Below are 18,467 nucleotides of genomic sequence, written 5' to 3'. Positions count from 1 at the left end.
CGACGTACGTACGTTCAGACGTACGTACGTTCAGACGTACGTTCGTTCGTACGTACGGACGTATGTACGCACGTTCCTTAATTCTCTCGATCGTACGTACGTACGTATGTTCTTTCGTTCGATCGTTCGTTAGTTCTTTCCTTCGGTCGTTCTTTCCTTAGTTCGTTCCTTCGTATGTACCTTCGTTTGTACGTTCGTGCGTACATACGTAAGTACGAACGTACGTCCGTTCGTTCGTACGTACGTTCGTTCTTTTGTTCGTTCGTTCGTCCGCACGTGCGTACGTTTGTCCGTTCGTACCTACGTACGTATTTACGATCGTTCTTTCGTATGTTCGTACGTTCGCTCGTTTATTCATTTCGTTTCTTCGTTCATTCGTTCGTATGTACGTACGATCGTTCGTTCTTACGTACGTGCGTACTTTCGTTCTTTCGCTCGTTCGTTCGATCGTTCGGATGTACTTATTTACGTGCGTACGTTCGTTCGTACATACGTACGTTCGTTCGTTTATTCATTTCGTTTCTTCGTTCATTCGGTCGTATGTGCGTACGATCGTTCGTTCTTACGTACGTGCGTACGTTCGTTCTTTCGCTCGTTCGTTCGATCGTTCGGACGTACTTACGTGCGTACGTTCGTTCATACGTACGTACGTTCGTTCGTTTATTCATTTCGTTTCTTCGTTCATTCGTTCGTTCGTATGTACGTACGATCGTACGTTCTTACGTACGTACCTACGTTCGTTCGTTTATTCATTTCGTTCATATGTGCGTACGATCGTTCGTTCTTACGTACGTGCGTACGTTCGTTCCTTTGGTCGTTCGTTCGTACACACGTACGCACGTTCGTGCTTGCGTACGTTCGTACGTACTTACGTTCGTTCATTCCTTCATTCTTACGTATGAACGTACGTACAAACGTACCTTCGTTTGTTCGTTGTGTCGTTTGTTCGTTTCTTCGTACGTACACACGTACGTTCTTTCGTTCGGGCGTTCCATAGTTCTTTGGTTCGTTCGTTCTTTCGCTAGTTCGTTCCTTCGTATGTACGTTCGTTTGTACGTTCTTACGTACATACGTAAGTACGTACTATGTAAGTACGTTCGTTCGTTCGTATGTACGTACGTACGGTCGTTGTTTCGTTCGTTCGGTCGTTCGTTCGGACGTACGTACGTTTATTTGTTTGTTCGTTCGATCTTTCTTTCGTTCACAAGTGCGTACGTTCGTTCGTTTATTCATTCTAATGTACGTAATACGTACGTACGCTCGTTCGTTCTTTTGTTCATTCGTACGTTCGGACGTACGTACGGACGTATGTACGAACGTTCCTTAATTCGCTCGATCGTACGTACGTACGTTTCTGTCTTGGTACGTACGCACATACGTTCTTTCGTTCGGTCGTTCGTTAGGTCTTTCCTTCGTTCGTTCTTTCGTTAGTTCGTTCATTCGTATGTACGTACGTACGTACGTTCGTTCCTTCGGTCGTTCGTCCGCACGCACGTACATTCGTACCTACGTACGTACGTTCGTTCGGACGTACTTACGCACGTACGCTCGTTCGTTCGAACGTACCTACCTTTCAGACGTACGTTCGTTCGTTCGTACGTACGGACGTATGTACGCATGTTCCTTAAATCGCTCGATCGTACGTACGTACGTTTGTTTCTTCTTGCGTACGTTCTTTCGTTCGGTCGTTCGTTAGTTCTTTCCTTCGGTCGTTCTTTCGTTAGTTCGTTCCTTCGTATGTACGTTCGTTTGTATGTACGTAAGTACGAACGTACGTACGTTCGTTCTTTCGTTCGTTCCTTCGATCGTTCGTTCGGACGTACGTACGTTCGCTCGGACGTACGTACGTTTGTTTGTTTGTTCGTTCGATATTTCCTTCGTTCACAAGTGCGTACGTTCGTTTGTTCATTCTAATGTACGTACGTACGTACGCTTGTTTGTTCTTTTGTTCGTTCGTACGTACCTACGTTCAGGCGTACGTTCGTTCGTTCGTTCTTACGTACGGACGTATGTACGCACGTTCCTTAATTCGCTCGATCGTACGTACGTACGTTTGTTTCTTCGTACATACGCACGTACGTTCTTTCGTTCGTTTGTTCGTTAGTTCTTTCCTTAGTTCGTTCCTTCGTATGTATGTTCGTGCGTACATACGTAAGTACGAACGTACGTCCGTTCGTTCGTACGTACGTTCGTTCGTACGTACGTACGTTCGTTCTTTCGTTCGTTCGTTCGTTCGTCCGCACGTACGTACGTTTGTTCGTTCGTACCTACGTACGTAATTACGATCATTCTTTCGTATGTTCGTTCGTACGTTCGCTCGTTTATTCATTTCGTTTCGTCGTTCGTTCGTTCGTATGTACGTACGAGCGTACGTTCTTACGTACGTACCTAAGTTTGTTCGTTTATTCATTTCGTTTCTTCGTTCATTCGGTCGTATGTGCGTACGATTGTTCGTTCTTACGTACGTGCGTACGTTCATTCTTTCGCTCGTTCTTTCGATCGTACTTTCGTGCGTACGTTCGTTCGTACATACGTACGTTCGTTCGTACATACGTACGTTCGTACATACCTACGTTCGTTCGTTTATTTATTTCGTTTCTTCGTTCATTCGTTCGTTCGTTCGTATGTACGTACGATCGTACGATCTTACGTACGTACCTACGTTCGTTCTTTCGTTGGTTCCTTCGATCATTCGTTCGTACGTTCCTCCGCACGCTCGTACGTTCGTACCTACGTACGTACATTCGTTCGTTCGGACGTACTTACGCACGTACGCTCGTTCATACGTACCTACGTTCAGACGTAAGTTCGTTCGTATGTACGCACGTTCCTTAATTCGCTCGATCGTACGTACGTACGTTTGTTTCTTGGTATGTACGCACGTTCTTTCCTTCGGTTGTTCGTTAGTTCTTTCCTTCGGTCGTTCTTTCTTTAGTTCGTTCCTTCGTATGTACGTTCGTGCATACATACGTAAGTACGAACGTACGTTCGTTCGTTCGTATATACGCACGTACGTACGATCGTTCGTACGTACGTACGTTCGCTCGGACGTACGTTCGCTCGGACGTACGTACGTTTGTTTGTTTGTTCGTTCGATCTTTCTTTCGTTCACAAGTGCGTACGTTCGTTCGTTTGTTCATTCTAATGTACGTACTACGTACGTACGTACGCTCGTTCGTTCCTTTGTTCATTCGTACGTACCTACGTTCGTACGCACGTTCCTTAATTCGCTCGATCTTACGTACGTACGTTTCTTTCTTGGTACGTACGCACGTACGTTCTTTCGTTCGTTAGTGCTTTCCTTCGTTCGTTCTTTCGTTAGTTCGTTCCTTCGTATGTACGTTCGTTTGAACGTTCGTACGTACATACGTAAGTACGTCCGTGCGTTCGTTCGTATATACGTACGTACGTACGTTCGTTCTTTCGTTCGTTCCTTCGGTCGTTCGTTCGTTCTTTCGTCGGCACGCACGTACGTTCGTACCTACGTACGTACGTTCGTTCGTTCGGACGAACTTACGCACGTACGCTCGTTCGTTCGTACGTACCTACGTTCAGACGTACGTTCGTCCGTACGTACGGAGGTATGTACGCACGTTCCTTAATTCGCTCGATCGTACGTACGTACGTTTGTTTCTTCGTACGTACATACGTACGTTCGTTCGTTTTTTAATTTCGTTTCTTCGTTCATTCGTTCGTATGTGCGTACGATCGTTCGTTCTTACGTACGTGCATACGTTCGTTCTTTTGTTCGTTCCTTTGATCGTTTGGTCGTTCGTTCGTTCGTGCGTGCGTACGTTCGTACGTACTTACTTTCGTTCATTCCTTCATTCTTACGTATGAACGTACGTACAAACGTACCTTCGTTTGTTCGTTCGTTCGTTGTTTCGTTCGGTCGTTCGTTCGGACGTACGTACGTTTGTTTGTTTGTTCGTTCGATCTCTCTTTCGTTCACAAGTGCGTACGTTCGTTCGTTTGTTCATTCTAATGTACGTACTACGTACGTACGTACGTACGTACGCTCGTTCGTTCTTTTGTTCATTCGTACGTACGGACGTATGTACGCACGTTCCTTAATTCGCTCGATCGTACGTACGTACGTACGTTCTTTCCTTCGGTCGTTCTTTCGTTACTTCGTTCCTTCGTATGTACGTTCGTTTGAACGTTCGTACGTACATACGTAAGTACGTACGAACGTCCGTTCGTATGTACGTATGTTCGTTCTTTCGTTCGTTCGTTCGGGCGTTCGTTCGTACGTTCGTCCGCACGCACGTACGTTCGTACCTACGCACGTACGCTCGTTCGTTCGTACGTACCTACGTTCAGACCTACGTTCGTTCGTTTGTTCGTACGTACGGACGTATGTACGCACGTTCCTTAATTCGCTCGATCGTACGTACGTACGTTCTTTCATTCGGTCATTCGTTAGTTCTTTCCTTCGGTCGTTCTTTCGTTAGTTCGTTCCCTCGTATGTACGTTCGTGCGTACATACGTAAGTACGAACGTACGTTCGATCGTTCGTACGTACGTTCGTTCTTTCGTTCGTTCCTTCGATCGTTCGTTCGGACGTACGTAAGTACGTTTGTTTGTTTGTTCGTTCGTACGTACCTACGTTCAGACGTACGTTCGTTCGTTCGTAAGTACGGACGTATGTACGCACGTTCCTTAATTCGCTCGATCGTACGTACGTTTGTTTCTTCGTACGTATGCATGCACGTTCTTTCGTTCGGCCGTTCGTTAGTCCTTTCCTTCGGTCGTTCTTTCTTTAGTTCGTTCCTTCGTTTGTACGTTCGTGCGTACATACGTAAGTACGAACGTACGTCCGTTCTTTCGTACGTACGTACGTTCGTTCTTTCGTTCGTTCGTCCGCACGTACGTACGTTTGTTCGTACGTTATCTCGTTTATTCATGTACGTACCTACGTTCGTTCGTTTATTCATTTCGTTTCTTCGTTCATTCGGTCGTATGTGCGTACGATCGTTCGTTCTTACGTACGTGCGTACGTTCGTTCTTTCGCTCGCTCGTTCGTTCGGACGTACTTACGTGCGTGCGTACGTTCGTTCGTACATATGTACGTTCGTTCGTTTATTCATTTCGTTTCTTCGTTCATTCGTTCGTTCGTTCGTATGTACGTACGATCGTACGTTCTTACGTACGTACCTACGTTCGTTCGTTTATTCATTTTGTTTCTTCGTTCATTCGTTGCTATGTGCGTACGATCGTTCGTTCTTACGGACGTGCGTACGTTCGTTCTTTCGTTCCTTCCCTTGGTCGTTCGTTCTTTCGTTCGTTCCTTTGGTCGTTCGTTCGTACACACGTACGCACGTTCGTTCGTGCGTGCGTACGTTCGTACGTACTTACGTTCGTTCATTCCTTCATTCTTACGTATGAACGTACGTACAAACGTACCTTCGTTGTGTCGTTTGTTCGTTTCTTCGTACGTACACACGAACGTTCTTTCGTTCGGTCGTTCCTTAGTTCTTTCGTTCGTTCGTTCTTTCGCTAGTTTGTTCGGTCGTTCCTTAGTTATTTCGTTCGTTCGTTCTTTCGTTAGTTCGTTCCTTCGTATGTACGTTCGTTTGTACGTTCTTACGTACATACGTGAGTACGTACTACGTAAGTACGTACTACGTAAGTACGTTCGTTCGTTGTTTCGTTCGTTCCTTCGATCGTTCGGACGTACGTACGTTCGCTCGGATGTACGTACCTTTGTTTGTTTGTTCGTTCGATCTCTCTTTCGTTCACAAGTGCGTACGCTCGTTCGTTCTTTTGTTCATTCGTACGTACCTACGTTCGGACGTACGTTCGTACGTACGGACGTATGTACGCACGTTCCTTAATTCGCTCGATCGTACGTACGTACGTTTCTTTCTTGGTACGTACGCACGTACGTTCTTTCGTTCGGTCGTTCGTTAGTTCTTGCCTTCGTTCGTTCTTTCGTTAGTTCGTTCCTTCGTATGTACGTTCGTTTGAACGTTCGTACGTACATACGTAAGTACGTACTTACGTCCGTTCGTTCCTTCGTATGTACGTACGTACGTACGATCGCTCGTACGTACGTACGTTCGTTCTTTCGTTCGTTCCTTCGATCGTTCGTCCGTACGTTCGTCCGCACGCACGTACGTTCGTACCTACGTACGTACGTTCGTACCTACGTACGTACGTTCGTTTGTTCGGACGTACTTACGCACGTACGCTCGTTCGTACGTACCTACGTTCGCTCGTACGTACGGACGTATGTACGCACGTTCCTTCGTTTGCTCGATCGTACGTACGTACGTTTGTTTCTTCGTACGTACGCACGTACGTTCTTTCGCTCGGTCGTTCGTTAGTTCATTCCTTCGTATGTACGTTCGTTCTTTCGTATTTACGCACGTACGTACGATCGTTCGTACGTAAGTACGTTCGTTCTTTCGTTCGTTCCTTCGATCGTTCGTCCGCACGTACGTACGTTCGTTCGGACGTAATTACGTACGGACGTTCTTTCGTTCCTTCGTTCGTACATATGTGCATATGTTCGTTCAATCATTAGTTCCTTCGTACGTACGTTCGTTCGTTCGTTTATTCATTTCGTTTCTTCGTTCATTCGTTCGTATGTTTCGTACGATCGTTCGTTCTTGCGTGCGTACGTAAGTTCGTTCTTTCGTTCGGTCCTTCGATCGTATGGTCGTTCGTTTGTACACACGTACGCACGTTCGTTCGTTCATTCCTTCATTCTTACGTATGAACGTACGTACAAACGTACCTTCCTTTGTTCGCTGTGTCGTTTGTTTGTTCGTTCGTTTCTTCGTACGTACACACGTACGTTCTTTCGTTCGGTCGTTCTTTCGCTAGTTCGTTCCTTCGTATGTACGTTCGTTTGTGCGTTCTTACGCACATACGCAAGTACGAACGTACGTACGTACGTTCGTTCGTATGTACTTACGTACGTGCGTTCTATGTTTCGTTCGTTCCTTCGATCGTTCGTTCGTTCGGACGTTCATTTGTTTGTTCGTTCGATCTTTCTTTCGTTCACAAGTGCGTACGTTCGTTCGTTTGTTCGTTCATTCTAATGTAAGTACTACGTACGCACGTACGTTCGTTCGTTCTTTTCTTCGTTCGTACGTATCTACGTTCGTTCGTTTATTCATTTCGTGTCTTCGTTCATTCGTTCGTATGTGCGTGCGATCGTTCGTTCTTACGTGCGTACGTACGCTCGTTCTTTTGTTCGTTCCTTCGATCTTTTGGTCGTTCGTTCGTACATACGTACAAACGTACCTTCGTTTGTTCATTTGTTCGTTGTGTCGTTTGTTCGTTCGATCGTTTCTTCGTACGTACACACGTACGTTCTTTTGTTCGGTCGTTCGTTAGTTCTTTCGTTCGTTCGTTCCTTCGTATGTACGTTCGTTTGTACGTTCTTACGTACATACGTAAGTACGGACGTACGTGAGTACGTAAGCACGTTCGTACGTACGGCCGTTCGTTCGTTAGTACGTTCGTATGTACGTACGTACGTTCGTTGTTCGTTCGTTCCTTCGATCGTTCGGCCGTTCGTTCGGTCGTTCGTTCGTTCGTTCAGACGTACGTACGTTCGCTCGGACGTACGTACGTTCGTTTGTTTGTTCGTTCGATCTTTCTTTCGTTTACAAGTGTGTCCGTTCGTTCGTTCGTTTGTTCATTCTAATGTACGTACTACGTACGTACGTGCGCTCGTTCGTTCTTTTGTTCGTTCGTGCGTGCCTAGGTACGTTCGTTCGTACGGACGGACGTATGTGCTCGCGTTCCTTAGTTCGCTCGATCGTACGTACGTACGTTTGTTCCTTGATACGTACGCACGTTCGGTCGTTCGTTATTTCTTTCCTTAGTTCGTTCCTTCGTATGTACGTTCGTTTGAACGTTCGTACGTACATACGTAAGTACGTACGTACGTATGATCGCTCGTACGTACGTACGTTCGTTCTTTCGTTCGTTTCTTCGATCGTTCGGTCGTTCGTTCGTCCGCACGCACGTACGTTCGTTCGTTCGTCCGCACGCACGTACGTTCGTTCGTTCGTCCGCACGCACGTACGTTCGTTCGTTCGTACCTACGTACGTACATACGTTCGTTCTTTCGTTCGATCGTTCGTTCGTTCGTTATATATAAAAATAAATATATATATAAAAATAAATAAATATGTATACCTATGTACACACATACATGTATATATATGTATGTGTAGACATATATGTATATACATGTACACACACGCATATATATACACTTGCATACATATAAACCTATACACACACACATATATATATATGTATATATATATATATATATGTATATATATATGTATATATATATATATATATATATATATATACATATATATATACGTAAGGAGCAAAATAGCTTCTTCTAAAATCTCTAAAAAATATATAATTAACAACAATAGTAAACAATAAGTTTTTTTTTATGACTATAACATGGCTGTTCTATAAAGAATTATGTTACTACATTTTAACACCAATATGTATACATACATACCTATATATGTGTGTGTGTGTATATATATATATATACACACACAAATATACACATACACACACACACACACACACACACATATATATATATATATATATATATATATATATATGACTGGAGCCTGGTGTTGCCATCCGGTTTCACCAGTCCTCAGTCAAATCGTCCAACCCATGCTAGCATGGAAAGCGGACGTTAAACGATGATGATGATGATGATGATGATGATGATGATGATGATGATGATGATGATACACTACTACTCCTTAAACAAAGAAATAAATATTATTTTCCTTCTCACCTTTTCATTATTGGGGTCTGAATATGCGAAACAGAACCCATTTCAAATAAATTAATTCTGTCTCGTACTGCAGGCGCATCTAATTCGGAATAGTCGATCATTTCTTCATCACCAGACTCCGAGAAATCTGATTCCTCATCGGACTCATACATTGTCATGTGACTGAACATCATCGACAGGATCCTTGCAGTCACTTGGGTCTCACATTTCTTTGCTAATTCTGTTTTGGTGTTCTCTTCAAAGAATTCGTCTAATTCCTTCTCACCTTCGTCATCTATTTCATCAGCAAATCTAGGGACGGGGCTGGAAAAGAAATTGGTTTGCAGTGAAGGAATATACAAATACAATAATATTTAACATGTTTGTGTACATTTGAATGTGAGAAGCCCTTTTGCTGTGGAAGAAGTCTCAGAGAAAACATTCCTCCTCATGGACAATATGTGTGAAAACACATTGGGCAACAAATGACAACATTGAATTGCAGGACACATGCATTTCTGCATTGTTACACATCGTCCTCCACAACCCCATCAAAATGATAGTTCTGTTATATAAGAATAGCAAACAATAAATTTGCTAGGCAAGCTGGAATTAATTAAACAGAGTTGCAAGAAGCAGCATTGAATATCTGTGCATGTACAATGATATTTAACAATTTTGTGTACATTTGAACATGGTAAGACTGTTCATTGTAGAAGTAGTCCTGGGAAAAAATTGTATGAAAACACATTGGGCTACAAATAGCATCATTAGAGTGTAGCCTGCATAGGTTTCTGCATCATCATATGTCATCAACCTTGAATACCTATTCTGCATTTGAGATTCATTTTATTTTCATCAAATAGAGTAAAGAGTTTATATTTACTTCAAAGTGTTAAGAGCCTCCCTCCCTCCCACACCACCGCCATTCCACCCAGGAATAACCAAAGATCAACTCACAGTGGTCCACTTTCCTTTCTCTTTTGTTTGGCTGCTTCAATGAGACAGGAGAGTTGGTCTTCTTTGGGTTGCCCTTCTTCAGTAGTCCTAAAACAATGGAACAATATAGCATAAGAAAAAAGTTGTTTGACTCTTTCAACCATAAAATATGAGATGAAAACAAGTTCTTTTCTAAAAAGAAAAATATTAAAAAAAAAATTAAATTATAAATTGAATTAGTGAAATTTTAATCAAATTTAAAAGTGAAATAACCTCAGAAAACAAACCAAAACAAAAAAATTGGGTTTCTGAATATTTTTTTTTTGTCTTAAATCTGGTGAAACAGAAATTGTTAAACTTTATGAGATTTAAGATAAAAGAATTCAGAGAATAAATTTTTTGTTTCTCAATTCTTTATTTTGAGAACAATTGTATTTGTAAATTTTAAATAAATAAATTTTCCATTTCGAATGAAAAATTTTATAAGTTAAAATAAATAAATTTTTTATTTATGATAAATTTATTTAAAATAAATATTTTTTATTCAAAATAAATTTTTATTCTTAAAATTTCATTTATATATTAATCGTTTTCCCCCAAAAATACCCCACCAAAAAATATTTAGCAATTTTGATTTGTTTTCCTGAATATTATTAATATTTATTATCAAAATTAGAACATTTTTGATTCTATTTATTTTTAACAGATTTTATCATTATCACAAACTTTAGTTCTTCTATTAACCTATTTATTTTTTTACAAGCTGTGTCAATTTCTGGGGCATCATACATATATTGCACAGTATGGTTTAGATATGTAGTCAAGTCCATTTTAAGGACATACATCTACATAATGTCAACTAGAGCACAACTACTTGTCCTGAGATTTTTAGTTGGTAGCCATGATGGCAGAACGTTAGATACATGCTCTAGATCAGGGGTTCTCAACCATTTTTTTTATCTATGGACCCCCTTTGATTGCTATTTCATTCTGATGGACCCCATAGCCATTCGATGTTTAAAAACTAGCTTTATAGAATGTTATTTATTAATGTTTTCACACATTAATTTGTGTAGGTTGAACTATGTAAAATGTTAGAGAAAGAAACCCAGCTGTTTCTTAAAATACAATCCAATACATATGTCTAAAGCTAAATTGTTTCAGAGGCCCTTAAAATACTATTGTGGACCCTTAGGAGCCGTATGGACCTCGGTTGGGAACCACTGCTCTAGACTGGCCAATATGCTGGTATGAAACCAGAGGTATTAGGTTTTTGACTGAATTTATTATTCACCTTTCCAACCTCTTAATCACTCTTTCTTTCAGTTTTAACACACACACACACCCACACACGTGTATCTTTTGCAAAATAAAGACTGTAAAGTGGTTGGCGTTTGAAAGGGCATCCAGCTGTAAAAACCTTACCAAAACTGATCTTGCCTGTGCTGGTGCCATGTAAAAAGCACTCAGTCCACTCTGCAGGGTGGTTGGTGTTAGGAAGGGCATCCAGCCATAAAAGCTGTGCCAAAACAGACACAGAAGTCTGGTGCAGGCTCCTGCCTGGCCAGTTCCTGTCAAACTTGTGCCAGCATGGAAGGCAGACATTAAATAATGATGATTTCCCAGCCACAACTTCCCATGAAAAATCATATCTAAAGCTAAATGACAAGAACTGTTTTCAAAACAATTTAACAATTTATAAATTTCACTTGAATGCAAGATACAAAAACAAACAGATTTTCTTGAAGAGAAAAAAGGGAAAAATAACAAACAAACCGATATGCACACATGAGGAACCTTTCATATAGAAAGCAAAATCTATTAAAATCAAGGCAAAATAATATTTCAAATAAAAAAAGGATAAAAAATTATTGACATAAAAAAAAACAAAGCATTGAATAAGCCATAGTTTCTATGAGATTGTTTTGATGTTGTTTCTATTCATTCCCAATATTTTGTTCAGTATATGATCAAAAGTATTTCCTGCCATGACCATCCCATCATTTTTCTGGTCAAGCTGGATCTAGGACAATATTATCTAATATATCCTTCCTTTTTTTTTTTTGGTTGGTTTTCATTAAAGCTAAGATGTGATTTTCATGAAGTTTGGCTACTATTTTTAGCAGGTCGAGCATCCACATATTACAACATTGTTGTTGTTTAAATCCAGGACAACCTTCATGGAGTAGACCTATGAGCAGAGACACTCCAACTGTGACCATTTAATCTTTTCACACACACACATGAAAACACAGTCCTACAAAGGCTAGCAGGCTGAAGCTTCGAAGTTACTTTCACCCCACTTTTTGTACAAGTTTAATAAATACATACTCTAGATCTTTTAGTTTAATGCTAAACTGTTCCAAGTATAACTGGGGATAAAGACAAACATATATATATAGATAGGTATGTATCTTTTTAGTGCAATAGATATTATAAAGATATAGACTGTAGTAAAGTATAAAGATAAGTTAAGTACAGAACTAATAACTAGAGTTGGATGTGTAGTCAAAGACTGCAATACTTAATAGTCTAAGAATATGATGAGGCATGGTAGTAGTTAAGGACCAGGCACTGTGATCAAATGTAGAGTTAGCTAGGGACCTAGAGTCAAAGGTAGTGTTAGTTTAGGACAGCACTTCAAATAAAATGGTTAAAAGATGAATGGTTCAGAAAAAAAAGGAGAGAACAATTGAAATTAAATAAAGTTCAATATAGAAGAAATCCAAAAACTTTGATATAAATTATATCAAGGGAAGTCACACAATACTTTAAGAATATTTTCTTATAATTCTGCTTAAGACATTTCATGTATAACATTACTATTTGTTTTTGATATAAAATATAATTTATTTTATGCTGTTTGCCTTTAATAAAATACAATACAATTATAAACTATAAACTGACTTACTGTCTCTTTATTGGATAATACCATCGTTGTTTATTATTATTATTATTATCATTATTATTATGTTAAAGTATTGTGCCACAATTTGAAATACAAACATTATAAATAACACACTTCAATTGGTTGAATATACCATCAAGCAAAACTTAGAACTCCAGCTGGCAAAATGATAATATATCCTTTTAAACTCTTTTTTGTATATATATATATATATATATATATAAAATTCTAATAACCTTATCATGTTTGGTATTTAGAATAATAATGACTGGGAGAGAAATATTTACAATGTAAACTTGATGGACTATAAGTAAAATATATACATACAGATATGTAGTATGTGTGTGTGTGTATGTATATATGTGTGTGTATGTATATATATGTATGTATATATATACATATATATATATATATGTGTGTGTATATATATATATATATATATATATATATATATACATATATATATATATATATATATATATATACATATATATATATATATATACATATATATATATATATACACATACATATATATGCATATACAGTGTGTGTATGTGTATATACATATATTTATGAATACACACATGTGCACACGAATGGTTACATATATACATGTTAACTGCTGGTAGTTACTTCTCAATCCACAATTTTCAGAAAGATTTTGCAGTAAGTAGAGCAGCAAATTAGCATTTTTTTGCTTCTGACGAAAGCAAATCTGTCAAAGACAGGCATGCCTAAATTCTGGAACACTAGCATAAAGCTATGGTGTGGAAGGAACTTCAACCAATATATACGGGCACTATAAGATTGTCAATGACAATGTATAGGTCACTTTTGTGTGTAACATGAGATAAAAGCAATACCTAACAATGCTCCTTATCACACAGAGACACACGTATATAAACATACAAAACATATACGTAAATATATATATACACATCGTGGCACTCTGTTGATTATGATGACAACGGTTCCATTTGATTTGATCAACGGAACAACCTGCTCGTGACATTAACGTGCAAGTGGCTGAGCACTCCACAGACATGTGTACCCTTAACATAGGTCTCGGGGAAATTCAGCATGACACAGAGTGTGACAAGGCTGGCCCCTTTGAAATACAGGTGCAACAGAAACAGGAAGAAAGAGTGAGAGAAAGTTGTGGTGGAAGAGTACAGCAGGGTTCACCACTGCTCCCTGCCAGAGCCTCGTGGAGTTTTAAGTGTTTTTGCTTAATAAACATCCACAACGCCTGGTCTGGGAATTGAAACCATGATCCTATGACCGTGAGTCCGCTGCTCTAACCACTGGGCCATTGCGCCTCCACACATACACATATATATATATATACACATACATATAAATAAATACACATACATATTTACGTATGTATATATAGAATAGGATTTATGTATTGAGGTTATATCATGAAAATTAGATTAAACAGAAAAGTAGGTTTATGTAATGAAAATTAGAAAAGTATCTATCTACAGAAAAATTTATTATCTAATCAAAATAAATTATCTAATGAAATATTGTAAATATTTGGATATTACATGTTAAAATTGAAATTAAAATTTAAAAAGAAATTACTATTCAGACTGAGAATGCAGAAAAACTAACAACAAATGTGAGTAATTCACTACTCTACATAAAACATGCTGAAGTTCTTAAAAATGGTGAATCCATGAAGAATTAATTCTACAATATCTTGGTGAGATCATGGTAATATATTACATGGTAAAGAAGTTTATTCTTTAATTCTTTTCTCATTTTTTTGCCAGTTTCCTGTACTATATATATTATTTTCTGCCTTGTTTATCTAAGCAATATCATTCACTCTTCCCATGTGTGACATTGAAAAAGAATTTTAATTCAAGAACAAACACAGAATGCAACTTCTATCCCACTGAATTTAACTTTATCAAACATATGAATAAGCATTTTCTAAAACATATTTGTGCAAGCCTTGTATTTATTATTATAGTAATTAGAAATTTGTTGCTTTTGCCTGGATGCATGGTTCTCTGATTCAAACATGTACTTCACCAAACTTTGGGGAAAACACATTCTGGTTAACTTCATTGAATCACAGTATTGCTAGGTTAGAATGAGTCTTCACTTTTGATGGGACATAGAAAATTAAAGAGATGTCTCTATTGCACATAGTTTGTACAAGTCTTTCATAGCATCTTTAGGAGAGTAGACCAATGTCTTTGAGAGAGTACAGTAGTGCCTCTAGCAGAGTACATCACATGATCTCCCATGTTTTTTTGTTATTCCTATGTAGTTTGAAGATGAAAAAATTTGTTTTTCTTTTAATGGATGAGTATATGTGATGATGTGACATTCATGCTTCTCTTAAGATCATTAATGAAAAGACTACAACAAGATAGCAACAATTGTATTGTAATATTCATTTCCTGCTAACTCCTCTCCACTTTACCATGCTTACATACACACACATATAACTACATAAACACACATGATCACACACATGTGAGTATATGTGTGTGCATGTGATTGTGTGCAAGTATATGTGTGTATGTGTGTGTGTTTCTGTGTATGTTTACATGTTAAGTAACACAACAATACAGTGATGACAATGTGTTTGAAAATAATGTTCCTTTTTTTGAAAATACATTATTCTGGGGTGTTTTTTTTTTTTTTTTTGGTATTTTTTTTTCTCAATATTTGACTTGTATAATTTCCCATCTCAAAGACATGCCAAGATGGAGGAAAAACATAAGAGTTAAATAAAAGATTTTAAAGAATAATTAAATTTAAGGAAAAAGTTGAAAAAGAAAAAAAAAGGTTCCTTGCAGGCTACGGATAGCAGAAGGGAACAGTCTGAAACATGATGCAATAACAACAAAAAAAAAATGTCTTTAAAAGAATTCTACAGAAATGGAACAGGATATCTTGCATTGAGTATGTAGTTCAACAAAGGAACAGAGACAGAGATGAACAGGCAAGGAGACAAGGTAGCAAACCAATTTGGTCTCAGGAATAGTTATACCAAAAATAGTCATGCCAATGTAAGAAAAAAAATGTTATCATGCATTTTTGTGTGGTTTTGAGAGCAAGACATTAAACCACAAATGAACGAACATCTGATGTGGAAAGAAAGAAAGAAAGAAAGAAAGACGTACTGAATGAACAAACATTACTGACCAAAAAGAAAAAAAGGGAAAAATAACACGAACCGACATTGATGAGGAAAGAAAGAAGAAATGAAGAAGAAAGACCCACTTAACAAGACGAGGTCTGGCGATGGTATTTGCAATCAAGCATTGAGATATTTCTCCTCTTTCATGGGCTTTGTTAATCTCCACAGATCTGCTTTGCCTAAATAAATGCCCAGGCGACATGGTATGAGGTTGGAATGGATTAGTATCTAAAGAACTATGACTATTGCTCAAACTGGATCTACCTTGATCTTCGGTAAATAGATAAGTATTACTGTAGGACGGATTTTCTGGACTAGATGAATCGGCGTTGATGAACGACTGCGAATCTTTTGAACGGCTGAACGTGTCGGAAGAAACAGTAGCAGCAGTAGAGGAAGCAGATAAGAGAGGTGAGCTAGAATTACTTCGACTAGAACTACGGCTAAAAGGAATATCTATGTAGTAGTTATCACAGCTGCCTAAATACCAGGAGTCGTCCAGTTTTTGCCAACATCTATCAACAGGAAGTAAGGGACTACTTAATTCAGGAATGCTTTGTTTGCTCTCATCACTGCTTGGCCTCTGGCTTTCAATGTCGGACGTATCACAATCAGCCATATTCGATTTAAAGCTACAACTGTTTGTGCTTATGCTGCACGCTTGTTCGTTGGAGTCGTTCTCTACACTTAAGCTAAACACACTGACTGTGCTGCCACCTATACTTTCGAAATCTTCCAGTGATGTCCTTCCTTTTGTATCACTGTGATTTGAGTCGCTATAATTCACGGAGCTAGCCTCCTCCAAATTAATTGTCTCTTCACTGATTGCAACTAGACTGCCATCGTCAAAGCTCATTTTTAAGAAAAAGTTCATACCTAAACAAGAATCATAATCCTTAGATGCTGCGTGAATATTTCCAAATTCTTGGCTTTGTTTAGATTCCACAAGGTTACACCTATTATAACTAGTTTTGTCTTCGTGAGAATGGTGATTCTTTAATTTATACAAGTCTTTACGTCCAAATCTTGATCTGTAGGGTCGAGTATCTATACAGGGAGCTCTTGACCGGATTTCATTACATAAGCTGTTTTTGTCATTGCGGTTTTGATCTGAGCAGTTCTGTAGACTTGGCCAATCATTCTCATCGGTGCTTGTCTCGTCCCCATTGTCATTGAAATCGGCCTGACAGTAATAGCCTCCTAAAATACAAGCTGGATGAAAAGTTTCGTCCTCGTCTTCTTCATCCTCCATCTCTGGCCATGAGTCTTTCTCAAAATGTACGCTAATACTATCATTGTCGATGCTTTCGTTAAAGTGGTAATCTAATACAATACTCGGTTTCGGATAACTTTCTGGCTCGGCACACACAGGAAATTTTCGGCTACCATTGTAGCAAGCTTCTTGGTAGTCATTGTTCCTCGCTTTCGTCTGGTTACAGTCTTCACACACTCGACAGTTGTTGTATATCTCACCGCCATCACTTGCTCGTCTATTAACATCAGGCGGCATCAAACCACTTTGACGGAAATCATGACTACGTCTACGATGATTGTTCAAAATCGTACGGATTGAATCGTCGATTGTATTGATCCAGTGGTACTCCTCGTTTATTGGCAGTTTGTTGACCGATTCCGATGAACGTTTTATAGTGGTATCAAAATTTCGAGACTCATCCACCCTCCATTGCACATCTTCGATGCCAGCAGAGAGTTTGTTTTCAGAACTTGGCAACAGTTTCCTTGAAGGACGGGTGCTCCTTCGCCCCATTGTCAGATCTTCCCCAACGGGAGGCAGTACACGGCAACTGTTATTTTGTACATGGTTACTCTCTTTGCTTGTTTTATTTGTATCGTCAATGACTAAAACTACAGGCTTGCGATTATATTCCGGCTCCTTAATAATTTCTGGGTGATCTCTCTTGGCCGTTTCCTCCAAAGGGAACTGATAGTTCTCAACGACTATATTCTGTTCAGACCCAATCCATTTCCCAGAAGAATCTGAATTACTAATGGTAGTTTCTATGTTATTCTGCTTCTGGTTGCTATCCATACTATTCTGCACATCACTAACTACAACAGCATTAGTAGCACTAGTGCTAGGCTGTTCACGCTCATGATAGCTCCCCTCATACTCAGTCCCGATGTGGGCAGGAGGATCGTCATACTCAATGCTTTTTTTATAGTTATGCTGTGTGCTGTTATAGGGTTTATTGGCCCGAGGCATTATCTCAGAGCTCTCTGGAGAATCTGTCTGCAAAGATTCCTCTGGCATTGGCCTAAAGATGAAGTAAACAAAAGAAAATTGGTAAATTCTTCACTTCAGAGTCGTGCGGCTGCAACAGAACAATTGATGGAATGGATACAAAATACTCTCTCTCTCTCTCACACACACACTCACATGAATGTACACATAAATACATATAAATATAGGTACAGATATGGCTGTGAGGTTAAGAAGTTTGCTTCCCAACCACATGGTTTCAGGTTCAGTCCCACTGTGTGGCACCTCAGAGCAAGCAGCTTTTACTACAGTTCCAGGCCTACCAAAGTTTTGTGACTGGATTTCGTGTATGGAAACTGAAAGAATTTCATATGTTTGTGTGTGTGTTTGTGTCTTTTTGTCATGTAAAAACCACCCACTACACTCTTGGAGTAGTTGGCATTAGGAA

At 39.2% G+C, this 18,467-nt stretch overlaps 1 protein-coding gene across 11 annotated transcripts in view; it reads right to left on the bottom strand.

The window, feature by feature from the left end:
* LOC106873084 (myosin-IIIb) overlaps positions 1–18,467 on the bottom strand; it is a 221,564-nt gene that overhangs the window by 14,780 nt on the left and 188,317 nt on the right. For 7 of the 11 annotated variants that reach the window (XM_089339137.1, XM_089339136.1, XM_089339133.1 and 4 more), the window contains 3 exons: positions 15,882–18,074; positions 9,743–9,829; positions 8,804–9,106 (listed from right to left, as the gene is read on the bottom strand). In XM_089339137.1, the coding sequence (XP_089195263.1) occupies positions 8,804–9,106; positions 9,743–9,829; positions 15,882–18,074 (2,583 nt within the window). The remainder of the gene's footprint in view (positions 1–8,803; positions 9,107–9,742; positions 9,830–15,881; positions 18,075–18,467) is intronic. The other 4 variants (XR_016237804.1, XR_016237805.1, XM_089339140.1 and 1 more) reach the window with 2 other exon arrangements.

This window comes from Octopus bimaculoides, chromosome 21 (genome assembly GCF_046866305.1).
Source record: "Octopus bimaculoides isolate indiv1 chromosome 21, ASM4686630v1, whole genome shotgun sequence".
Classification (NCBI taxonomy): domain Eukaryota; kingdom Metazoa; phylum Mollusca; class Cephalopoda; order Octopoda; family Octopodidae; genus Octopus; species Octopus bimaculoides.
The sequence above is the reverse complement of the archived record's forward strand: the minus strand, read 5'-3'. Positions and strand labels throughout refer to the sequence as shown.